General features: G+C 54.0%; 1 protein-coding gene across 1 annotated transcript in view; it reads left to right on the top strand.

Moving 5' to 3' along the window:
- Nucleotides 1-1956: 1956 nt before the first annotated feature.
- The window catches only part of Invadolysin (leishmanolysin-like peptidase, invadolysin), a gene marked incomplete in the record, with an annotated part of 420119 nt that continues 396794 nt past the window's right edge, over nucleotides 1957-25281 (top strand). Inside the window, 1 exon segment of the mRNA XM_069323797.1 lies at nucleotides 1957-2118. Coding sequence (XP_069179898.1) covers nucleotides 2002-2118 — 117 coding nt within the window.

The following is a 25281-nucleotide window of genomic DNA, read 5'->3' as shown; positions in this document are numbered from 1 at the left end:
TCTTATTGTGGCATTCTTGATGTATGTGGGTAATAGTTCAAATGCAAGAGCTGTATTTATTATACATGTGTATTGCTGGAGTGCAATCACTGGTAGGTTGGATAATACCATCTTATTTATTTTGCTGTTGCCCGGCGCCTTGTTCTTGAAACCCATAATTGTTTTATGGACCTCTGTAATGGTTAAGTGTTTCATAAGGTGGCAGTCATTGTGGATATTGTTAAGGTCTATTGTTTGCGTCGGGAGTAGTGCTGCAGCTCTGTTATCGACTTGACTTGTAATTGCCCTTTCTTTAATGGGGCAAAAGTTTAAATTTTCTTCCGGGTTTATCCTGAATATTTTTTCCCAGAACTTCCTGAATTCCTGTTTTTGTTTTCCTTCCTCATAGAGTTTATTCCCTGAGGCGTCTATGATGTTGGGTGTTTCCTGAGGCGTCTATGATGTTGGGTGTTTCCTCAGAAGAGCTTCCCATCACGGTCTTTACGTTTTTCCAGAACTTTCCCGGGTTTCTAAAGTCAACTTGGATTTTGTTTATTAGGTCATCCCATTGTTTGGTGTTCTCTGTTTTGCACAGATCTTGCAGCTCATCTTGTCGTTCCCTTTGTAGTCTTTTGTACTCGTCCGTCCACCCGTGTTGTGTTGAGTTGTATAAGGTTGTTATATCTGGTTTGCTGTGTCCTGAGTACCTACATTGCTACATATACATGTAATACATATACTGTAGTACATATATACTACATATGTACTACATATACTGATACATTGCTTCCATTCTAAGTTTGTTGGCCTGTATATATACTCCTATTATAAGATTATGTGTTTTTTCGTTTAATTCTAGCCAAATAGTTTCTGTGTGTGGCTCAGTTTTGATTCCTTTTTTGAGACTACATTTCAAATTTTCCTTAATATATATGGCTACTCCCCCTCCTCGTCTAATATATCTATGTGTGTAAAATAATTTAAATCCGTGTATTTGATATTCAGCTAATAGTTATCTGTTTTCTATATTCATCCATGTTTCGATAAGTGCACTAATATCTATTGTTTCTGTGTAGACAAGAACATTTAAATCGTTTATTTTGTTTCTTAGACTCCTATTGTTTGTGTAATATACTTAAGTGTATTGCTATTTTGAGGCCCTTCGCCTTTCCTGTTCACTTTGCCAATTTTTTCCCCCACCAACACATACTTTTATTGCCTCCTTTCTCCATATAAATTCCCACACCACTGTCTACTAACAGTTTAAACCCAAACAAACCTCTCCCACCACAGGTGTCAACGACTTGCAACAACAACAGCAGCAGCAACAGTCCTGGATAAATGCTCGCCATCCCGAGCATACATGTCATTCCTTCTATAGAAGTGTTCACAGTTATCAATGGGAATATTGCATTTAATTTACAATATTTGTCTTGTCGGCAATTGACACCAAATGTCTTGGACAACCATTCATTTCCAGCTGCCATTCTTGGAAGAATGCCACACATGACCGGTATTCCTCTTATAATACACATACAATTATTTAAACTTAAAATGTCTTAATGGTATTTATGTATACAAACGACAGTCGTTGACAGTCTTTGTATACAAGTGCAAAGTTAATCAAATAGATTAAATATTTGTAGAGTTATAAAGAATTATGATACTAAGACAAAGTAGTGAGCTAAATTATTATAGTATTGAGTTATCTCGTCCATTCTTTGACAAGAATTAGTACAAGATTATAATATAATTAATTATATATTAGATACAGGTCAAACGTAATAGGATAAATTCATTACAAGCTTAAGGTACCTTTTATCAAGCCATGAGCTTGCCGTCTCCGCCACGGGACCAAAGGACACTAGCCAGGAAACAAATGCCGGAAGAATTACAGTAGAGTAGTGGGGTGTTAGGGAAGGCAAGTGTCCTCCCCCACGCGGGGAGAATGGCTGAGCCCATATTTACGTGTGGCGGGGTGGGGGTCCGGCGGCCCGGGAGCGTCAGTGTGAGCATGGAACCATGAGTGTCTGGGTGTGGTTGTCGTGTGCGGCCTCCGCTCCCTCCGTCTTAATAATACTCGTAACAATAGTGTCTGCGGAACACGTGTGTAACCACGTCCATCCGAAACCAGATGAGGTATGCTGATGCTGTGAGCTGGTTCTCTTGTTGTTAAATGTTGCAGGTATTGATTTTTGTGAGCAATCTGCGGGACATGTGATCAGCTGAGGCGAGGCTGTGTGTGTGTCCTTCAGTAAGGCCGTGTGTGTAGGCCTGGACACGTGCCTTGTTGTCCTGTATCATGGGTCATGTGTCCAGTGTGAGTGGTGTAGACGGCAGGTGTGGTGACGGTGCTGGCTGGTGGTGGTGGTGTCATGCACCACAGCAAACGTTCATGGTGTTGATGCCTTAAACGTTTGTGAATGGCGATCACTGGTATTTATCTGTGGGTGTTTGTGATGATCTTGCACACGTGTGTACACCGTCAGGAAACTGGCAGCTTGCATGTTAAAACACTGTAAGGATATACAATGATTTTTAGCCGCTAGAGTTCTTTACATTTTGAATTTGTGGAGTATTGTTTTGATAGTGATAAAATCACTGGTGTGGGACGGATAGCCTGTGTTTAGGCTTACCCACATGTTCCAAGACCAGCTACTGGCCTTCCTCACGGTGCCACCCACAACAGCTGTCTAACTCCCTTGTATTATACTTAGAAGTGAATAGAGGTATCTGGTGAAAAGCAAATTTATCCAACCGTGTTTGTCTCGGCCGGGGATTGAACCCGGGTCCCTTGAGTGCGAGCCTATAGGTTAGACTACTGTGCTACCTAATTGATGTTACGATACATATATGTTAATATGTGAAACCCACCATTGTTTACTTGGGAAATGTTCTAAAGTTATGTCTAAACCTAGTATTGTTTTATACTTTATTGGTAAAGTACTAGGCCTATATGTGCCTCTGTGATGAATGTGTACATGTGCTACGCTCGTATTAGTATACATGGAACAGCCACAGTTTAAAGTGGAGAAGTTATGTACACACTTACATGTACACATGTACCTCGTTGCTTTTGTTTACCCATGAGTAGTGTTTTGTGTTGAACGCTTAGACCATACACCCTGGTGGTGTATGGTTAGTGTTGGCAGCTGTGGGCGTGCCCACCGTGCTGGTGTTGGCAGCTGTGGGCGTGCCCACCGTGCTGGTGTTGGCAGCTGTGGCCGTGCCCACCGTGCTGGTGTTGGCAGCTGTGGGCGTGCCCACCGTGCTGGTGTTGGCAGCTGTGGCCGTGCCCACCGTGCTGGTGTTGGCAGCTGTGGCCGTGCCCACCGTGCTGGTGTTGGCAGCTGTGGCCGTGCCCACCGTGCTGGTGTTGGCAGCTGTGGCCGTGCCCACCGTGCTGGTGCTGGCAGCTGTGGCCGTGCCCACCGTGCTGGTGTTGGCAGCTGTGGCCGTGCCCACCGTGCTGGTGTTGGCAGCTGTGGCCGTGCCCACCGTGCTGGTGTTGGCAGCTGTGGCCGTGCCCACCGTGCTGGTGTTGGCAGCCGTGGCCGTGCCCACCGTGCTGGTGTTGGCAGCCGTGGCCGTGCCCACCGTGCTGGTGTTGGCAGCCGTGGCCGTGCCCACCGTGCTGGTGTTGGCAGCCGTGGCCGTGCCCACCGTGCTGGTGTTGGCAGCTGTGGCCGTGCCCACCGTGCTGGTGTTGGCAGCTGTGGCCGTGCCCACCGTGCTGGTGTTGGCAGCTGTGGGCGTGCCCACCGTGCTGGTAGCTGTGGCCGTGCCCACCGTGCTGGTGTTGGCAGCTGTGGCCGTGCCCACCGTGCTGGTGTTGGCAGCTGTGGCCGTGCCCACCGTGCTGGTGCTGGCAGCCGTGGGCGTGCCCACCGTGCTGGTGTTGCCCCCCCCCCCTTCTCAAAATATATTAGCAGGCAACATATGGGGTCTCTTGAGGAAACATTTTTGTGCGAACACGAAAAACTTGTTACCTCACAACCAATATTTCACATAATCCAGGAAAATTGTGGGTGTCAATAATTACTAATAAGTCCTGTAACCCTAGGCCTACCCCGACCAGCCAGTGTCCGTTCCATACCCCAGACCATTTACCCTAAGTGTGGGCGAGGCTAGTAGCCTCAAGTGCCCTCCAACTTTGTCTTTGTCCATTCTCGCTTATGTACGAGATATATATCTATACCTATATGTTTGTGTCATGTTATGTGAGGGTGTTAATTACTAGTGGAGGCGAGGGAAGGTCACTCATGACCGTAATAGTGATGGTCATAATAACTAGTGGTGGCTAGTAATGTCCCCCACACCTGTGTTAAGGGCATTCATCACACAGGACTTAAATGAATAAAATCGGAATCTTTAGCGACTCCCACAAAGATTTTCATGACGTCTGGAATCGGGGATGTGTTTCCCGTAGTTTTTAACTTTTTTCGGCGCTTCATAATAAAATTTGGTAGTTGAGGCTACTATACATATGGCCGTGTATGACTAACCTTCCTGCGAGATGGGGACTTTTAGTACCACTGCTGCCTTATTCCCTCTTGTGTTGATGATATCCTCATAATGCACCCGGAGTCTGCCAGTGCAGACTGCTTATCACGTGCCTCTGTATGACTAACCATCCTGTGTGATGGGGATTTTTAGCATCACGTATATAGCTTTTTGACACACTGTACTCTCCCTCATATACTCTAGGGTAGCTGCACAAATGCAGATGTACCTAATATATTAATAAAAAAAATGAGAAGGTGGGGAAGAGGACTGGATAAGAATTAAAGAGGTGGGGAAGACCTTGGCACAGGCTAGGGTACCCCATCTAACTTTATACACCAGGATGTGTACTACATTAACTACGCCCTGTCTTACACTTAAAAATATTAGCAAACTTTAATTTCTTTTTATAACAAATTAGTTTGGCATCACTTGAGAAGCCCAATGCTATTAAGGCATTATCTGTGTACATTAGTGGTAGTAATGAAGTCTCGGCCATCACTGTACACTTGATCCGTCATCTTTGGTGTGTGTGTAGGCGAACCTGGCGCCGTAGGTCGTGCTCCTCTTTGTGGAGGACTGTGGCGGCGTTGTTAGTGGAGGGCTGTGGCGGCGTTGTTAGTGGAGGGCTGTGGCGGCGTTGTTAGTGGAGGGCTGTGGCGGCGTTGTTAGTGGAGGGCTGTGGCGGCGTTGTTAGTGGAGGGCTGTGGCGGCGTTGTTAGTGGAGGGCTGTGGCGGCGTTGTTAGTGGAGGACTGTGGCGGCGTTGTTAGTAGAGGACTGTGGCGGCGTTGTTAGTGGAGGGCTGTGGCGGCGTTGTTAGTGGAGGGCTGTGGTGGCGTTGTTAGTGGAGGGCTGTGGTGGCGTTGTTAGTGGAGGGCTGTGGCGGCGTTGTTAGTGGAGGGCTGTGGCGGCGTTGTTAGTGGAGGACTGTGGCTGCGTTGTTAGTGGAGGGCTGTAGCGGCGTTGTTAGTGGAGGACTGTGGCGGCGTTGTTAGTGGAGGACTGTGGCGGCGTTGTTAGTGGAGGGCTGTGGCGGCGTTGTTAGTGGAGGGCTGTGGTGGCGTTGTTAGTGGAGGACTGTGGCGGCGTTGTTAGTGGAGGACTGTGGCTGCGTTGTTAGTGGAGGGCTGTGGCGGCGTTGTTAGTGGAGGGCTGTGGCGGCGTTGTTAGTGGAGGGCTGTGGTGGCGTTGTTAGTGGAGGACTGTGGCTGCGTTGTTAGTGGAGGGCTGTGGCGGCGTTGTTAGTGGAGGGCTGTGGTGGCGTTGTTAGTGGAGGACTGTGGCTGCGTTGTTAGTGGAGGACTGTGGCGGCGTTGTTAGTAGAGGGCTGTGGCGGCGTTGTTAGTGGAGGGCTGTGGTGGCGTTGTTAGTGGAGGACTGTGGCGGCGTTGTTAGTGGAGGGCTGTGGCGGCGTTGTTAGTGGAGGACTGTGGTGGCGTTGTTAGTGGAGGACTGTGGTGGCGTTGTTAGTGTGTAGGCGAACCTGGCGCCGTAGGTCGTGCTCCTCTTTGTGGAGGACTGTGGCGGCGTTGTTAGTGGAGGGCTGTGGTGGCGTTGTTAGTGGAGGGCTGTGGTGGCGTTGTTAGTGGAGGACTGTGGCGGCGTTGTTAGTGGAGGACTGTGGTGGCGTTGTTAGTGGAGGACTGTGGTGGCGTTGTTAGTGGAGGACTGTGGCGGCGTTGTTAGTGGAGGACTGTGGTGGCGTTGTTAGTGTGTAGGCGAACCTGGCGCCGTAGGTCGTGCTCCTCTTTGTGGAGGACTGTGGCGTCGTTGTTAGTGGAGGGCTGTGGTGGCGTTGTTAGTGGAGGACTGTGGCGGCGTTGTTAGTGGAGGACTGTGGTGGCGTTGTTAGTGTGTAGGCGAACCTGGCGCCGTAGGTCGTGCTCCTCTTTGTGGAGGGCTGTGGCGGCGTTGTTAGTGGAGGGCTGTGGTGGCGTTGTTAGTGGAGGGCTGTGGCGGCGTTGTTAGTGGAGGACTGTGGCGGCGTTGTTAGTGGAGGGCTGTGGCGGCGTTGGTAGTGGAGGACTGTGGCGGCGTTGTTAGTGGAGGACTGTGGCGGCGTTGTTAGTGGAGGACTGTGGCGGCGTTGTTAGTGGAGGACTGTGGCGGCGTTGTTAGTGGAGGACTGTGGCGGCGTTGTTAGTGGAGGACTGTGGCGGCGTTGTTAGTGGAGGGCTGTGGCGGCGTTGTTAGTGGAGGGCTGTGGCGGCGTTGTTAGTGGAGGACTGTGGCGGCGTTGTTAGTGGAGGGCTGTGGCGGCGTTGTTAGTGGAGGACTGTGGCGGCGTTGTTAGTGGAGGGCTGTGGCGGCGTTGTTAGTGGAGGGCTGTGGCGGCGTTGTTAGTGGACGCCTGTGGCGGCGTTGGTAGTGGAGGACTGTGGCGGCGTTGTTAGTGGAGGACTGTGGCGGCGTTGTTAGTGGAGGACTGTGGCGGCGTTGTTAGTGGAGGACTGTGGCGGCGTTGTTAGTGGAGGACTGTGGCGGCGTTGTTAGTGGAGGACTGTGGCGGCGTTGTTAGTGGAGGACTGTGGCGGCGTTGTTAGTGGAGGGCTGTGGCGGCGTTGTTAGTGGAGGGCTGTGGCGGCGTTGTTAGTGGAGGACTGTGGCGGCGTTGTTAGTGGAGGGCTGTGGCGGCGTTGTTAGTGGAGGACTGTGGCGGCGTTGTTAGTGGAGGGCTGTGGCGGCGTTGTTAGTGGAGGGCTGTGGCGGCGTTGTTAGTGGACGCCTGTGGCGGCGTTGTTAGTGGAGGGCTGTGGCGGCGTTGTTAGTGGAGGACTGTGGCGGCGTTGTTAGTGGAGGGCTGTGGCGGCGTTGTTAGTGGAGGACTGTGGCGGCGTTGTTAGTGGAGGGCTGTGGCGGCGTTGTTAGTGGAGGACTGTGGCGGCGTTGTTAGTGGAGGGCTGTGGCGGCGTTGTTAGTGGAGGGCTGTGGCGGCGTTGTTAGTGGACGCCTGTGGCGGCGTTGTTAGTGGAGGGCTGTGGCGGCGTTGTTAGTGGAGGACTGTGGCGGCGTTGTTAGTGGAGGACTGTGGCGGCGTTGTTAGTGGAGGACTGTGGCGGCGTTGTTAGTGGAGGACTGTGGCGGCGTTGTTAGTGGAGGGCTGTGGCGGCGTTGTTAGTGGAGGGCTGTGGCGGCGTTGTTAGTGGAGGGCTGTGGCGGCGTTGTTAGTGGAGGGCTGTGGCGGCGTTGTTAGTGGAGGACTGTGGCGGCGTTGTTAGTGGAGGGCTGTGGCGGCGTTGTTAGTGGAGGACTGTGGCGGCGTTGTTAGTGGAGGACTGTGGCGGCGTTGTTAGTGGAGGACTGTGGCGGCGTTGTTAGTGGAGGGCTGTGGCGGCGTTGTTAGTGGAGGGCTGTGGCGGCGTTGTTAGTGGAGGACTGTGGCGGCGTTGTTAGTGGAGGGCTGTGGCGGCGTTGTTAGTGGAGGACTGTGGCGGCGTTGTTAGTGGAGGACTGTGGCGGCGTTGTTAGTGGAGGGCTGTGGCGGCGTTGTTAGTGGAGGGCTGTGGCGGCGTTGTTAGTGGAGGGCTGTGGCGGCGTTGTTAGTGGAGGGCTGTGGCGGCGTTGTTAGTGGAGGGCTGTGGCGGCGTTGTTAGTGGAGGGCTGTGGCCGGTAATTGCTTTACGAGACTGTTCATACCCAGGTTACCAACAATTGATTATACTTTCATGTACACTTTTATGTGTGCATTTATTTACAAGTGTATTTGCAAGTGTATTTGCAAGTGTATTTACAAGTGTATTTACAAGTGTATTTACAAGTGTATTTACAAGTGTATTTACAAGTGTATTTACAAGTGTATTTACAAGAGAATCCGGATTGTGGCCGCTGGTCGGAGGTCACCAGTCATTTGTTGTACCTGGAGTAACCAGGGTGGTGACTGGCCTGTCACCTGAACCTCTTAGGTTGTAATAGGTGACAATATTGCCCGCGTGACTGACAGCCTGTCAACCTGTCAACAGTGACAATATTGCCCGCGTGACTGACAACCTCTCAACGTGTCAACAGTGACAATATTGCCCGCTTGACTGACAGCCTGTCAACAGTGACAATATTGCCCGCGTGACTGACAGCCTGTCAACCTGTCAACAGTGACAATATTGCCCGCGTGACTGACAGCCTGTCAACCTGTCAACAGTGACAATATTGCCCGCGTGACTGACAGCCTCTCAACCTGTCAACAGTGACAATATTGCCCGCGTGACTGTCAACCTGTCAACAGTGACAATATTGCCCGCGTGACTGACAGCCTCTCAACCTGTCAACAGTGACAATATTGCCCGCGTGACTGTCAACCTGTCAACAGTGACAATATTGCCCGCGTGACTGTCAACCTGTCAACCTGCCAGCAGGGCGGCATTTTATAATACTGTACAATTACCGGACAAAATAACAATGAAAGGTAAATAAAGAAGTGGAAGTTAATTTGTCAGGTTTAAATGTTATTGTTAAACACGTGGAAGGTGTTACTTGGCGCGAGACAACACCTGTCACTCTTGGGCCCAGAGGAGAGGTGTAGGAGGGCAGGTGTGGGGGGGGGGGAGCAGGTGTTGGTGGGGTGTGTGTGTGTGTGGGGTGGGAGCAGGTGTTGGTGGGGTGTGTGTGGGGGGGGGGGAGCAGGTGTTGGTGGGGTGTGTGTGTGTGGGGTGGGAGCAGGTGTTGGTGGGGTGTGTGTGGGGGGGGGGGGAGCAGGTGTTGGTGGGGTGGGAGCAGGTGTTGGAGGGGTGTGTGTGTGTGTGTGGGGTGGGAGCAGGTGTTGGTGGGGTGTGTGTGTGGGGGGGGGGGAGCAGGTGTTGGAGGGGGGGAGCAGGTGTTGGAGGGGTGTGTGTGGGGGGGGGAGCAGGTGTTGGTGGGGTGTGTGTGTGGGGGGGGAGCAGGTGTTGGTGGGGTGGGTGTGTGTGGGGTGGGAGCAGGTGTTGGAGGGGTGTGTGTGTGTGTGTGGGGTGGGAGCAGGTGTTGGTGGGGTGTGTGTGTGGGGGGGGGGGAGCAGGTGTTGGAGGGGTGTGTGTGTGGGGGGGGGAGCAGGTGTTGGTGGGGTGTGTGTGTGTGGGGTGGGAGCAGGTGTTGGTGGGGTGTGTGTGTGGGGGGGGGGGGAGCAGGTGTTGGTGGGGTGTGTGTGTGGGGGGGGAGCAGGTGTTGGTGGGGTGTGTGTGTGGGGGGGAGCAGGTGTTGGTGGGGTGGGTGTGTGTGGGGTGGGAGCAGGTGTTGGAGGGGTGTGTGTGTTTGTGTGGGGTGGGAGCAGGTGTTGGTGGGGTGTGTGTGGGGGGGAGCAGGTGTTGGAGGGGTGTGTGTGTGTGGGGTGGGAGCAGGTGTTGGAGGTGTGTGTGTGTGTGTGTGTGTGTGTGTGTGTGTGTGTGTGTGTGTGTGTGTTTACTAGTTGTGTTTACTAGTTGTGTTTTTGCGGGGGTTGAGCTTTGCTCTTTCGGCCCGCCTCTCAACTGTCAATCGACTGTTTACTAACTACTTTTTTTTTTTTTTTCCACACCACACACACACACACACACACCCCAGGAAGCAGCCCGTGACAGCTGACTAACTCCCAGGTACCTATTTACTGCTAGGTAACAGGGGCACTTAGGGTGAAAGAAACTTTGCCCATTTGTTTCTGCCTCGTGCGGGAATCGAACCCGCGCCACAGAATTACGAGTCCTGCGCGCTATCCACCAGGCTACGAGGCCCCACGAGGCTGTGTGTGTGTGTGTGTGTGTGTGGAGTGGGAGCAGGTGTTGGAGGGGTGTGTGTGTGTGTGTGTGTGTGTGTGTGTGTGGAGTGGGAGCAGGTGTTGGAGGGGTGTGTGTGTGGGGGGGGGGGAGCAGGTGTTGGAGGGGTGTGTGTGTGTGTGTGGAGTGGGAGCAGGTGTTGGAGGGGTGTGTGTGTGTGTGGAGTGGGAGCAGGTGTTGGAGGGGTGTGTGTGTGGGGGGGGGAGCAGGTGTTGGTGGGGTGTGTGGGGGGTGGGAGCAGGTGTTGGTGGGGTGTGTGTGTGGGGTGGGAGCAGGTGTTGGTGGGGTGTGTGTGTGGGGTGGGAGCAGGTGTTGGAGGGGTGTGTGTGTGGGGGGGGGGAGCAGGTGTTGGAGGGATGTGTGTGTGGGGTGGGACCAGGTGTTGGTGGGGTGTGTGTGTGGGGTGTGTGTGCGGGGTGGGAGCAGGTGTTGGAGGGGTGTGTGTGTGGGGGGGGGAGCAGGTGTTGGAGGGGTGTGTGTGTGGGGTGGGAGCAGGTGTTGGTGGGGTGTGTGTGTGGGGGGGGAACAGGTGTTGGTGGGGTGTGTGTGTGGGGGGGAGCAGGTGTTGGTGGGGTGTGTGTGTGGGGGGGGAGCAGGTGTTGGAGGGGTGTGTGTGTGTGTGTGTGGGGTGGGAGCAGGTGTTGGTGGGGTGTGTGTGTGTGGGGGGGAGCAGGTGTTGGAGGGGGGTGTGTGTGTGGGGGGGGAGCAGGTGTTGGAGGGGTGTGTGTGTGGGGGGGGGAGCAGGTGTTGGAGGGGTGTGTGTGTGGGGTGGGAGCAGGTGTTGGTGGGGTGTGTGTGTGGGGTGGGAGCAGGTGTTGGTGGGGTGTGTGTGTGGGGGGGGGGAGCAGGTGTTGGTGGGGTGTGTGTGTGGGGGGGGGAGCAGGTGTTGGAGGGGTGTCTGTGTGTGTGGGGTGGGAGCAGGTGTTGGAGGGGTGTGTGTGTGGGGGGGGGGAGCAGGTGTTGGAGGGGTGTGTGTGTGGGGGGGGAGCAGGTGTTGGTGGGTTGTGTGTGTGGGGTGGGAGCAGGTGTTGGTGGGGTGTGTGTGTGGGGGGGGGGAGCAGGTGTTGGAGGTGTGTGTGTGGGGGGGGAGCAGGTGTTGGAGGGGTGTGTGTGTGGGGGGGAGCAGGTGTTGGAGGGGTGTGTGTGTGGGGTGGGAGCAGGTGTTGGAGGGGTGTGTGTGTGGGGTGGGAGCAGGTGTTGGAGGGGTGTGTGTGTGGGGTGGGAGCAGGTGTTGGAGGGGTGTGTGTGTGGGGTGGGAGCAGGTGTTGGAGGGGTGTGTGTGTGGGGTGGGAGCAGGTGTTGGAGGGGTGTGTGTTTACTAGTTGTGTTTACTAGTTGTGTTTTTGCGGGGGTTGAGCTTTGCTCTTTCGGCCCGCCTCTCAACTGTGTGTGTGTGTGTGTGTGTGTGTGTGTGTGTGTGTGTGTGTGTGTGTGTGTGTGTGTGTGTGTGTGTGTGTGTGTGTGTGTGTGTGTGTGTGGAGTGGGAGCAGGTGGTGGAGGGGTGTGTGTGGGGTGGGAGGAGGTGTTGGAGGGGGGGGTGTGTGTGGGGTGGGAGCAGGTGGTGGTGACAGCGACGGCTGGGGGGGGGGAGGGGAAAGTTAAGATGGTGGCATCAATTATACACGCCCGTGAGTGATCTTAATGGTCTCGCGCACACGGAAACAGGTTCACGTGTGACGTGTTGGTGACGTGGGCCAGCCTTCACTACCCGCACGCTTCCCTGCACGCGCGCACGCACCCACACACGCACCCCCCCCCCCCCACACACACACACACTGTAACACCACCCATAAGTGTACCACTATAATGGAACACTAACTTATCCTGAGTAATACTTCCTCATCGGTTGCACTTGATAACACTGTTATGAAACACGGTAATGTGAGCTGACATATGATGGTTACACCGGAACCAAAGGTACACTGCCAATAAGGAAATGCTAACACCAGGATTAAATACGCTGCCACCATCTGCCTTTGACCATTGAAACTATATCAAGCAACGAGGCAAGAAACATTGCTTGACTTGGAGAGTACTTTCTGACGGTCATTAATTATGAAAACGGTTGTCAGCCACTATATCCAAAAGGCTAAGAGGATTCAACAATTGACACAGACGGGAAATTTAAAAAATGAGTTTATTGAGACCAAAATTATGTCAATCACCACTTATAATCCTACTCTAACACTGGCAAAAAGTTAGGAAATTTGGACATGGAACAAAACTTCAGAGATCACACACATTACCTTAAGACCTGTCTCTCCCTGGCTGAGGTGTTCTTCACACAGCCCTCTCTGGACCCCGGTGTCCGGCACTCTGAGTTCCCTAAGTCCCTAAAGGACCTCTATATACAACCCCCACAGGGGGGAGGGGGAGATCTGCTGTTGCTACCCACCAAGAGTGTACAAACACTCAAGAAATATTTCAAAAAGCTTGTTTGACATTCACCATACACTCTTCAAGAGAGGGGTTATTAATTACATGTGTGACTGACCTCTGACCTGGCCAAAAGGGGGAGATCCATGGATGTTTACACATAAGAATCTGGAGTCTAATTTCCTTGCATGAAATATTACATACTTGAAACTATGCTGACTAAGACTAACCCAGGAATTTTTTTAATATACAAGATGAACCGGAGGTCATCTGGGCTGACCTCTTGAAGAAGGCTTCCCTGGGTGTGAACTCTAAAGGGGGGGGGGGGGTCCTGGGTGTTACAACACACACACACACACACACACACACACACACACACACACACACACACACACACACACACACACACACACACACACACACACACACACACACACACACCCACCCACCCACCCACCCAGTCAACATTTTGTTGTCGTTGTTACCGTATTGTAAGTTTTTTTTATATCCAGTAAAGCTGGTATAAATAATTGTTGGTAATGTTTATGGTCTGCCAGGGGCCTGACAGCTGAGTTGACAGCGCTTCGGATTCGTAGTCCTGAGGGAGGTTCAGAGTTCGATCCCCGGTGGAGGCGGAAACAAATGGGCAGAGTGTCTTTCACCCTGATACCCCTGTTCACCTAGCAGTAAATAGGTACCAGGGAGTTAGATAGCTGCTACGGGCTGCTTCCTGGGACTTTAAATTTAAATCTTGCCCCGAGGAGCGAGTTTATTGGGCAGCGCCACTCATCTTGTGAGTGGACACACGGCCATAGCAGCATGTACAACACTCCCCAATAGGAAGAAAACCCGCTGGGTTGTTCATCCTGTCACTTGCACCCAGACACAGCTGGGACTTGCTTATCTGTCTCACGTGAACAGCTCCTCAAACAAGAAGATTAACATCTATCAACCCTTAAAAGCTTACGTTATCTTGCGGGTGCAAAATGGGGAAATCTTTTAAGAACAGTATCAATATTTGACAAATAATGTTTTCCTAACTCAAACAATGTGGGGTTTATTATTCTACACATTTCTGATATCTCTCAGGTGTTCACATTCACGTAGATAGTGGTCAAGGCGGTGTCCATCACTCTCACCACAGATTCTGCAACTTCTCTGATCAACTGTTGTTAAAATTCCATATCTCCATGGATATTTGTATCCAAGACGGATTCTCGCTATTACTGATTCTCTCCCTCGTCGTCCTCCTCTTCGGCCATAATGATTGGGATTGCCAGCTGCAACCATGTTGTACCATCGTATAGATTCACTGGCTTGTGCTTCTATCCTCCTTTCCTCAGTTACCTTGCTTCCTGGGGATGTGTAACGAAAAGGAAGCCTGGTCGAGGACCGGGCCGCGGGGACACTAAGCCCCGAAATTATCTCAAGATAACCTCAAGACGGTGTGTGTGTGTGTGTGTGTGTGTGTGTGTGTGTGTGTGTGTGTGTGTGTGTGTGTGTGTGTGTGTGTGTGTGTGAGGGGTGGCGGCGTGAGGGGGCGGGTGGCGGCGGCGGCGGCGTGAGGGGGCGGGTGGTGGTGGTGGCGGCGGCGTGTGGCAGCCAACCCGTCAACGTCTGCCCATAAAAACACCATTGTTCCTCCCAAATATTCGAAGTGCGCGCTGGTAACCCCTCCTATACCACTAAATGTTGGCGTGTGTGTACTCCCCTAGTTCTTCTTGCGGGGGAGGAGCTCTGGCTCTTTGGTCCCGCCTCTCAACTGTCAGTCAACTGGTGTACAGATTCCTGAGCCTACTGGGATCTATCATATTTACATTTGAAACTGTGTATGGAGTCAGCCTCTACAACATCACTGCCTAATACATTCCATTTGTTAATTACTGACGCTGAAAAAATTCTTTTAAAATCCCTGTGGCTCATTTGGGTACTCTGTTTCCACCTGTGTCCCTTGTTCGGTTACCTCCCGTGATGAACAATTTATCTTTATCTACCCGTTATCTCAAGATAACCTCTAGAGATAACCTACCCTGTCAGTTCGTATGAAAATTTTATAGGTAGTGATCATGTCTTCCCTAACTCGTCTGTCTTCTATTGTCGTGAGGTTTAGTTCCAGTAATCTTTCCTCTTAGCTCATACCTCTCAGCTCTGGGACTAGCCTGCTGGCATACCTCTGAACCTTTTCTAACTTCGTTTTGTCTTTGACTAGATGTGGACTCTAGGCTGGTGCCGCATATTCCGGGACTGGTCTGACAAATGAGGTATACAAGGTTCTGAATGATTCCTTTCACAAGTTTCTGAAGGCAGTTCTTATGTTGGCCAGCTGTGTGTGTGTGTGTGTGTGTGTGTGTGTGTGTGTGTGTGTGTGTGTGTGTGTGTTCACCTAGTTGTGCTTGCGGGGGTTGAGCTCTGCTCTTTCGGCCCGCCTCTCAACTGTAAATCAACTGTTTCTACTATTACTATTTTTGTTTTCTCCATACCCCCCCCCCCCCCCCCCACACACACACACACACCCCAGGAAGCAGCCCGTGACAGCTGACTAACTCCCAGGTACTAATGTACTGCTAGGTAACAGGGGCACTGGGTGAAAGAAACTGTCCATCGTTTCTCGCCGGCGCCCGGGATCGAACCCGGGATTTTTTTTTTTTTTTTTCTCTACCACAGACGTGGCCCCACATTTACAAAGCTAACCAGCATATATACATTTTCTTCTGTCCTCCATGGACAGGGTTAGAGAAGTGTTAAACATACAGTTCAAGGGTTTATTGAACACTCAACCACAGAAGGTGATTCGGTGCTTTTAAAATGCTAAGCTAACCTACATACGTAAATACATAGATACACAGATTTACGTATGCCCTACATAAAGTATTAGATGTGTCTTTTACATAGTGTCATTAATGTACATTCACAAAGGTGAAATGTAATTCTGATCAGCTTCCATATATACTTTATACCCATACATATACATACACACACACACACATACACATACATATACACACACACATGCATTCACATACATTTGTCTCATTTACCCTGACAGGGTGAGGTAGCTGATAAAGAAACTAGTGTGCAATTAAGTACTTAATCACTGAAGGTGATGAAGGTGCTTTTACAAGCCCGGGATGACAGGATCACGTGCCCAACGTGCTGTCCGCTCGGCCAGCGTGTACGTGTGTGTGAAGGTAGAGAGAATAGTAAGGTGGTGTGTGTGTGTGTGTGTGTACGTGTGTGTGAAGGTAGAGGGTATAGTAAGGTGGTGTGTGTGTGTACGGGTGTGTGAAGGTAGAGGGTATAGTAAGGTGGTGTGTGTGTGTACGGGTGTGTGAAGGTAGAGGGTATAGTAAGGTGGTGTGTGTGTGTACGGGTGTGTGAAGGTAGAGGGTATAGTAAGGTGGTGTGTGTGTGTACGGGTGTGTGAAGGTAGAGGGTATAGTAAGGTGGTGTGTGTGTGTACGTGTGTGTGAAGGTAGAGGGTATAGTAAGGTGGTGTGTGTGTGTGTACGTGTGTGTGAAGGTAGAGGGTATAGTAAGGTGGTGTGTGTGGGTACGGGTGTGTGAAGGTAGAGGGTATAGTAAGGTGGTGTGTGTGGGTACGGGTGTGTGAAGGTAGAGGGTATAGTAAGGTGGTGTGTGTGTGTACGTGTGTGTGAAGGTAGAGGGTATAGTAAGGTGGTGTGTGTGTGTACGTGTGTGTGAAGGTAGAGGGTATAGTAAGGTGGTGTGTGTGGGTACGGGTGTGTGAAGGTAGAGGGTATAGTAAGGTGGTGTGTGTGTGTACGGGTGTGTGAACGTAGAGGGTATAGTAAGGTGATGTGTGTGAAGGTAGAGGGTATAGTAAGGTGGTGTGTGTGAAGGTAGAGGGTATAGTAAGGTGGTGTGTGTGAAGGTAGAGGGTATAGTAAGGTGGTGTGTGTGTGTGTACGTGTGTGTGAACGTAGAGGGTATAGTAAGGTGATGTGTGTGAAGGTAGAGGGTATAGTAAGGTGGTGTGTGAAGGTAGAGGGTATAGTAAGGTGGTGTGTGTGGGTACGGGTGTGTGAAGGTAGAGGGTATAGTAAGGTGGTGTGTGTGGACGTGTTTATTGCTAGAGACGTGTTGGGGTTTATTATTGAAGGGTGATGATTATAGTGTCATTACTGACAGAAGGACGACCTTGTCCGCCGCCTCCCTTAGTCTCACCCTTGTCTGCCACCTCTCAACTGTGTCTTGTATACTCCAGGCTGCTCCACCCCCTCCCCTCCCTCCCCCCCCTCGCCCTATTGCCCGGCCTCCCTCCCCCCCCTCGCCCTATTGCCCGGCCTCCCTCCCCCCCCTCGCCCTATTGCCCGGCCTCCCTCCCCCCCCTCGCCCTATTGCCTGGCCCCCCTCCCCCTCCCTCGCCCTATTGCCCGGCCTCCCTCCCCCCCCCCTCGCCCTATTGCCCGGCCTCCCTCCCCCCCTCGCCCTATTGCCCGGCCTCCCTTTCCCCCTCGCCCTATTGCCTGGCCCCCCTCCCCCCCTCCCTCGCCCTATTGCCCGGCCTCCCTCCCCCCCCTCGCCCTATTGCCCGGCCTCCCTCCCCTCCCCTCGCCCTATTGCCTGGCCCCCCTCCCCCCTCCCCTCGCCCTATTGCCCGGCCTCCCTCCCCCCTCCCCTCGCCCTATTGCCCGGCCTCCCTCCCCCCCCCTCGCCCTATTGCCTGGCCCCCCTCCCCCCTCCCTCGCCCTATTGCCTGGCCCCCCTCCCCCCCCTCCCTCGCCCTATTGCCTGGCCCCCCCTCCCCCGCCCTATTGTCCGGCCTTCCTCCCCCCCTCGCCCTATTGCCCGGCCTCCCTCCCCACCCCCTCGCCCTATTGCCTGGCCCCCCTCCCCCTATTGCCTGGCCCCCCTCCCCCCTCCCTCGCCCTATTGCCTGGCCCCCCTCCCCCCTCGCCCTATTGCCTGGCCCCCCTCCCCCCCCTCGCCCTATTGCCTGGCCCCCCCTCCCCCGCCCTATTGCCCGGCCTCCCTCCCCCCCTCGCCCTATTGCCCGGCCTCCCTCCCCCCCCCTCGCCCTATTGCCCGGCCTCCCTCCCCCCCCTCGCCCTATTGCCCGGCCTCCCTCCCCCCCCCTCGCCCTATTGCCCGGCCTCCCTCCCCCCCTCGCCCTATTGCCCGGCCTCCCTCCCCCCCTCGCCCTATTGCCCGGCCTCCCTCCCCCCCTCGCCCTATTGCCCGGCCTCCCTCCCCCCCCTCGCCCTATTGCCCGGCCTCCCTCCCCCCCTCGCCCTATTGCCTGGCCCCCCTCCCCCCCCTCGCCCTATTGCCCGGCCTCCCTCCCCCCCCTCGCTTTATTGCCTGGCCCCCCCTCCCCCCCCCCTCGCCCTATTGCCCGGCCTCCCTCCCCTCGCCCTATTGCCCGGCCTCCCTCCCCCCCTCGTTCTATTGCCCGGCCTCGTTGCCTCCCCCTCGCCCTATTGCCCGGCCTCGTTGCCCCCCCCTCGCCCTATTGCCCGGCCTCGTTGCCCCCCCCTCGCCCTATTGCCTGGCCTCGTTGCCCCCCCTCGCCCTATTGCCCGGCCTCGTTGCCTCCCCCTCGCCCTATTGCCCGGCCTTGTTGCCCCCCCCCTCGCCCTATTGCCCGGCCTCGTTGCCCCCCCCTCGCCCTATTGCCCGGCCTCGTTGCCCCCCCTCGCCCTATTGCCCGGCCTCGTTGCCCCCCCTCGCCTTATTGCCCGGCCTCGTTGCCCCCCCTCGCCTTATTGCCCGGCCTCGTTGCCCCCCCCCTCGCCCTATTGCCCGGCCTCGTTGCCCCCCTTCGCCCTATTGCCCGGCCTCGTTGCCCCCCCTCGCCCTATTGCCCGGCCTCGTTGCCCCCCCTCGCCCTATTGCCCGGCCTCGTTGCCCCCCCTCGCCCTATTGCCCGGCCTCGTTGCCCCCCCTCGCCCTATTGCTCGGCCTCGTTGCCCCCCTTCGCCCTATTGCCCGGCCTCGGTGCCCCCCCCCTCGCCCTATTGCCCGGCCTCGTTGCCCCCCCTCGCCCTACTGCCCGGCCTCGGTGCCCCCCCCTCGCCCTATTGCCCGGCCTCGTTGCCTCCCCCTCGCCCTATTGCCCGGCCTCGTTGCCCCCCCCCCCTCGCCCTATTGCCCGGCCTCGGTGCCCCCCCCTCGCCCTATTGCCTGGCCTCGTTGCCCCCCCTCGCCGTATTGCCCGGCCTCGTTGCCCCCCCCTCGCCCTATTGCCTGGCCTCGTTGCCCCCCCCCTCGCCCTATTGCCCGGCCTCGTTGCCCCCCCCTCGCCCTATTGCCCGGCCTCGGTGCCCCCCCCCTCGCCCTATTGCCCGGCCTCGTTGCCTCCCACTCGCCCTATTGCCCGGCCTCGTTGCCCCCCCTCGCCCTATTGCCCGGCCTCGTTGCCCCCCCTCGCCCTATTGCCCGGCCTCGTTGCCCCCCCTCGCCCTATTGCCCGGCCTCGTTGCCCCCCCCCTCGCACTATTGCCCGGCCTCGTTGCCCCCCCCCTCGCACTATTGCCCGGCCTCGTTGCCCCCCCCTCGCCCTATTGCCCGGCCTCGTTGCCCCCCCCTCGCCCTATTGCCCGGCCTCGTTGCCCCCCCCCCTCGCCCTATTGCCCGGCCTCGTTGCCCCCCCCCCTCGCCCTATTGCCCGGCCTCGTTGCCCCCCCCCTCGCCCTATTGCCCGGCCTCGGTGCCCCCCCCTCGCCCTATTGCCCGGCCTCGTTGCCTCCCACTCGCCCTATTGCCCGGCCTCGTTGCCCCCCCTCGCCCTATTGCCCGGCCTCGTTGCCCCCCCTCGCCCTATTGCCCGGCCTCGTTGCCCCCCCTCGCCCTATTGCCCGGCCTCGTTGCCCCCCCCCTCGCACTATTGCCCGGCCTCGTTGCCCCCCCCCTCGCACTATTGCCCGGCCTCGTTGCCCCCCCCCCTCGCACTATTGCCCGGCCTCGTTGCCCCCCCCTCGCCCTATTGCCCGGCCTCGTTGTCTCCCCCTCGCCCTATTGCCCGGCCTCGTTGCCCCCCCCCTCGCCCTATTGCCCGGCCTCGTTCCCCCCCCCTCGCCCTATTGCCCGGCCTCGTTGCCCCCCCCCTCGCCCTATTGTCCGGCCTCGTTGCCCCCCCCCTCGCCCTATTGCCCGGCCTCGTTGCCCCCCCTCGCCCTATTGCCCGGCCTCGTTGCCCCCCCCCTCGCCCTATTGCCCGGCCTCGTTGCCCCCCCTCGCCCTATTGCCCGGCCTCGTTGCCCCCCCCCTCGCCCTATTGCCCGGCCTCGTTGCCCCCCCCCCCTCGCCCTATTGCCCGGCCTCGTTGCCCCCCCCCTCGCCCTATTGCCCGGCCTCGTTGCCCCCCCCTCGCCCTATTGCCCGGCCTCGTTGACCCCCCTCGCCCTATTGCCCGGCCTCCCTCCCCCCCCTCGCCCTATTGCCCGGCCTCGTTGCCCCCCCCTCGCCCTATTGCCCGGCCTCGTTGCCCCCCCCCTCGCCCTATTGCCCGGCCTCGTTGCCCCCCCCTCGCCCTATTGCCCGGCCTCGTTGACCCCCCTCGCCCTATTGCCCGGCCTCGTTGCCCCCCCCCCTCGCCCTATTGCCCGGCCTCGTTGACCCCCCTCGCCCTATTGCCCGGCCTCCCTCCCCCCCCTCGCCCTATTGCCCGGCCTCGTTGCCCCCCCCCCCTCGCCCTATTGCCCGGCCTCGTTGCCCCCCCCCCCCTCGCCCTATTGCCCGGCCTCGTTGCCCCCCCCCCTTGCCCTATTGCCCGGCCTCGTTGCCCCCCCTCGCCCTATTGCCCGGCCTCGTTGCCCCCCCTCGCCCTATTGCCCGGCCTCGTTGCCCCCCCCCTCGCCCTATTGCCCGGCCTCGTTGCCCCCCCCCCTCGCCCTATTGCCCGGCCCCAACAATCCAGACTTATAGTACCTAGAGCTACTAATCATAGATGGTAGTACAAAATAAGGACTGTTGCAACCCTGAATATCTGCCTTTTGTACTGTTAGTGGGCCTCATTGTTAGGCCTAATGTGTCCTACGTTAGGGCTATGATTGCTTATTTAGGCCTAGGATAGGTTAGGTCTATGGTTATAGTCCTTCAGTTTTCTTGTGCCTTTGAGAATAACAATAGTACAGAACACGAACTTCTGTTTTGGTTGGGGGGGGGGAGGGTTTACAGGTGGCTATTTTGTACAAAACAATTAGTTTTTTTTTTTTTTTTTTTTTTTTTTTTTTTTTTTTTTTTTTTTTTTTTTTTTTTTGAGATATATATAAGAGTTGTTACATTGTTGTAGAGCCACTAGTACGCGTAGCGTTTCGGGCAGGTCCCTGGAATACGATCCCCGCCGCGAAGAATCGTTATTATTGGGACTACCGCGTCTGGTGGATGGTTTGCCATGTACTCACCTAGTTGTGTTTGTGGGGGTTGAGCTCTGGCTCTTTGGTCCCGCCTCTCAACCGTCAATCAACTGGTGTACAGATTCCTGAGCCTATTGGGCTCTATCATATCTACACTTGAAACTGTATATGGAGTCAGCCTCCACCACATCACTTCCAAATACAATCCATTTGTCAACCACTCTGACACTAAAAAAAGTTCTTTCTAATATCTCTGTGGCTCATTTGGGCGCTCAGTTTCCACCTGTGTCCCCTTGTCCGTGTTCCCCTTGTGTTAAATAGACTGTCTTTATCTACCCTATCAATTCCCTTGAGAATCTTGAATGTGGTGATCATGTTCCCCCTAACTCTTCTGTCTTCCAGCGAAGTGAGGTTTAACTCCCGTAGTTTCTCCTCGTAGCTCATACCTCTCAGCTCGGGTACTAGTCTGGTGGCAAACCTTTGAACCTTTTCCAGTTTAGTCTTGTCCTTGACTAGATATGGACTCCATGCTGGGGCTGCATACTCCAGGATTGGCCTGACATGTGTGGTATATAAAGTTCTGAATGATTCTTTACACAATTTTCTGAATGTCGTTCGTATGTTGGCCAGCAATGTGTCCCAGTGTGTGAGCACAGTCAACATTAAAACATTGATTGTAACCATGATATATATGTACTTCCGCCTACAGTTTAGACCTATTGTCTTATGAATGAGCCTCTGTCCTGCGTGACAGTGAATACCACCATTATTCTCACTTTAATAAGACTTAATCGAAATCCTCAGATTAGGCAAAATTGTAATTAATTTTGTCAATAAAGATGTTAATAATAATAAACAGTGAACATTAAACCATCCCCCAGATGGAAAGGTCGCCCTTACATTGTAATAGGTAACCTGCAGTTTGACAAGTTATATCCAAATAGGTCAAGAGCCGAGGATGGGTCGTGTGGTAGTGGTGATAGTAATGTTGTCCCAGTGTGGACCAAGACTTGTAGGAGCACCCTGGCTGGTAAAGCGGGCCAGGTGGGTTACCTTACCTTGAGGTTACCTTGAGCTGCTTCCGGGGCTTAGCCTCCCCGCGGCCCGGTCCTCGACTAGGCCTCCTGGTTGCCGGACTGGTCAACCAAGCTGTTGGACGCGGCTGCTCGCAGCCTGACGTATGAGTCACAGCCTGGTTGATCAGGTCTCCTTTGGAGTGGCCATAGTGGGAGATCACTTGGGGGGACCCGTCGCCACTACCCAGGAGTTAGGTTCAGGAAGCTGTTATTCAAGTACTGACGATCCTGTACATCTTTCCCCAGTCTTTGGCGGCTTTGTTTACTAATATTAAACAGTTACTGAGCTCCGAAGCACCAGGAGGCTGTTTATAACAATAGCAACAGTTGATTGGCAAGTTTCGATGCTTGTAAACTGTTTAATAAATGTAACCAAAGCCGTCAAAGATTGAGGAAAGATGTGCAGGTTCGTAAGTACTTGTGTAACTGCTTCGTGACTCTGGCCCCAGGTGTGCGTACTGGCCAGTGTCCTGAGGGTACACCAGCCCACGCGGCTCTCCAACACTGTTACTATACAAGTGTAGGGTGGCGCCTCCTGTGTCACAGTACCCGGGTGTTGGCGGGGGGGGGGGGGGTGAGCATTGGTCCCACACAGGTGTGGGGGCTCCTGGCTGGTCTGCAGGTGTGGGACTCCTGGCTGGCCTGCAGGTGTAGTGTGAGGTCCGGGGCTGCTCTCTGTCTGCTCAACACAATCTGTCCTCCTAACAGAACGTCGCCTTTTGACGTACACTGTACCTTACTTAAAGCCAAAAATGGTCCTGCTAGAAAATGGGAGCGGCTCGCGAAATTGACATACTATCCCGTTTTCTATTTTGGGTTGTCTGGTAGGTTAGGATAAGGGCACTTTAATACAACAGTGTCTTGACGTCGGGTAACCCTAGGAGGACGGGCTGTCAGCGATGTGTGAAGAAGCCGCTTGTGATAGATGCCCCGAGCCTCGACCCACGACTTGTCTGTCCCAGGATGCTTGCCACAATAGTTGCTTGACTCCCGTGTACCAGTTGAGTGTTGCGTGAAGAAGAGGTTCCATGTTTAAGGCCACTTGTCCAGACACTTGTCCATTTTCAAGAGGAAACTAGATTTATTCCTCCAAGGAGTGCCGGACCAACCGGGCTGTGGTGGGTATGTGGGCCTGCGGGCCGCTCCAAGCAACAGTCTGGTGGACCAAACTCTCAAGTCAAGCCTGGCCTCGGGCCGGGCTTGGGGAGTAGAAGAACTCCCAGAACCCCATCAACCAGGTACCAAGCAGACGTCTCCGTGCTGAAGCTCTCCTGCACGAGAAGTGATCCACAGATATCTCATTGCCCAAATGAGCCACAGAGATATTAGAAATAACTTTTTTAGTGTCAGAGTGGTTGACAAATGGAATGCATTAGGCAGTGATGTGGTGGAGGCTGACTCCATACACAGTTTCAAGTGTAGATATGATAGAGCCCAGTAGGCTCAGGAATCTGTACAACAGTTGATTGACGGTTGAGAGGCGGGACCAAAGAGCCAGAGCTCAACCCCCGCAAGCACAACTAGGTGAGTACAGAGCTTCCCGTCGTGAGCCTGGGCTCGGGCGCCCTAGTAGTTACCTGCTTCACCAGTTGTGCAACTTCAACGTTGTCCAGTCACAATGTTAACACAACCTGGCGAGTGATCATCAGTAGGGACCTTGAGCCATAAAGTCAATATATAAGTATCGGTGATGAGGTAAATATGATAGTGGTTCATACCTTAGAGGTGTTAGGAGCAGGACACCTGGTGTTATCCTTGGTTTATCTTGCCCCAGTGTCCGGTGGTGGGGTGTGGCAACGAGGAGGCTGCGGCGTTCTCCCTCTACTACACTCCACTGTTTATTATTATTATTATTAACATCTTTATTGACAAAATTAATTACAATTTTGCCTAATCTGAGGATTTCGATTAAGTCTTATTAAAGTGAGGATAATGGTGGTATTGACTGTCACGCAGGACAGAGTCATTCATAAGACAATAGGTCTAAACTGTAGGCGGAAGTGCATATATATCATGGTTACAATCAATGTTCTTTCACTTGAAAACGTTCAGCGAATAGTGGCCAAGTTAGTTACAGGAATTAGAAATCTTTCCTATGAAGAGTTTAAGAAAGATTATGTTGTCAAGAAGGACGGAGATTAAGGGTTGATAAGAGTAATGTGTAAGTGGATGACCGAGCATATGAAAGGGGGACATTGTGTTAAATACAGTAACAAGAAATAGGACACGAAACAATGGACACACATTGGATACAACCCGTCCTTAGACCAAGACCATTCCATCCAGCGGTCGACCCCACACACGCATTCATCAATTTTAACATGCTGTTCATTCAAAACGGAAATTTTCTTAAATATAAATGAATATTATATATTAGCATAGTGTGCATATATGGGCATGTGTTAGGTGTTTAGGTTCTGTTGGTGATTATTGTATTTGTAGTAGGTGGGTGAAGCATTTACAGCGTTGTGGTTTGAAAAAAAAATTGTAAGTGAAGCACTTGTTCCGGAAGTGTTCGGACGTCATCAGTTGTGAGTCGTGTGTAAACTGTTTTTCATTCATAAGCAGAGGGTTTATCCGGTGCATGGAATGGTCTTTGGCTCATTGTTTAGAGGACGGGATGTTGGATAAAAACAAATCCACGGGAGCCGTGATGGAGGGTTGGAACCTGTGACCTGGGTGTTCCCAGGCACGGTCTAGTCGACTGCGCCACGACATGGTCAAAAGAATTGTAACCTGGGGTTCGCGTACGTTTAATGAGACAATAACATACATGTGAGAGGGATAGCGTAAGTTAACCCATGTACACCTTTGGTCCACCCTGCGGTACAACTCCACCAGCTGGGAGTCCCGGGTTTACACCAGACACGGTGAGACTGGAGGTGTGGATAAATAATGGTGTAGAGGTAGGGTCCTTGTTTTATGGAACAAGTTAGACTAGCGAGTAATTGACCTGGAATCAATGGCATGTTTCATGGTAACGTTAGCCACGTGTAGGAGTGGATGTGGAGTGGTGTAGGAGCGGCCTCGTATGTGCCAGTAGGCCTCCTGCCCTGTTGTTTGTCTTATGTTGTGTCTTGATAAGACAATGTCAGTGAGTAGTGACCCCGTGCGGGCAGCCCGGCCTCGTAAACAACAGCTAAAGTACATTCCATGCACCCGCCACCCTCCCCCCCACCTCTTCCCCTCCCGCCCGTTTGAATGAAAATCTGTTTACACACGACTCACAACTGATGACGTCCGAACACTTCCGGAACATGTGCTTCACTGACGACTGTTGTTGCTACCACAACGCTGTACATGCTTCACT

The sequence above is a fragment of the Procambarus clarkii genome, chromosome 13, assembly GCF_040958095.1.
Source record: "Procambarus clarkii isolate CNS0578487 chromosome 13, FALCON_Pclarkii_2.0, whole genome shotgun sequence".
Lineage (NCBI taxonomy): Eukaryota > Metazoa > Arthropoda > Malacostraca > Decapoda > Cambaridae > Procambarus > Procambarus clarkii.
The sequence above is the reverse complement of the archived record's forward strand: the minus strand, read 5'-3'. Positions and strand labels throughout refer to the sequence as shown.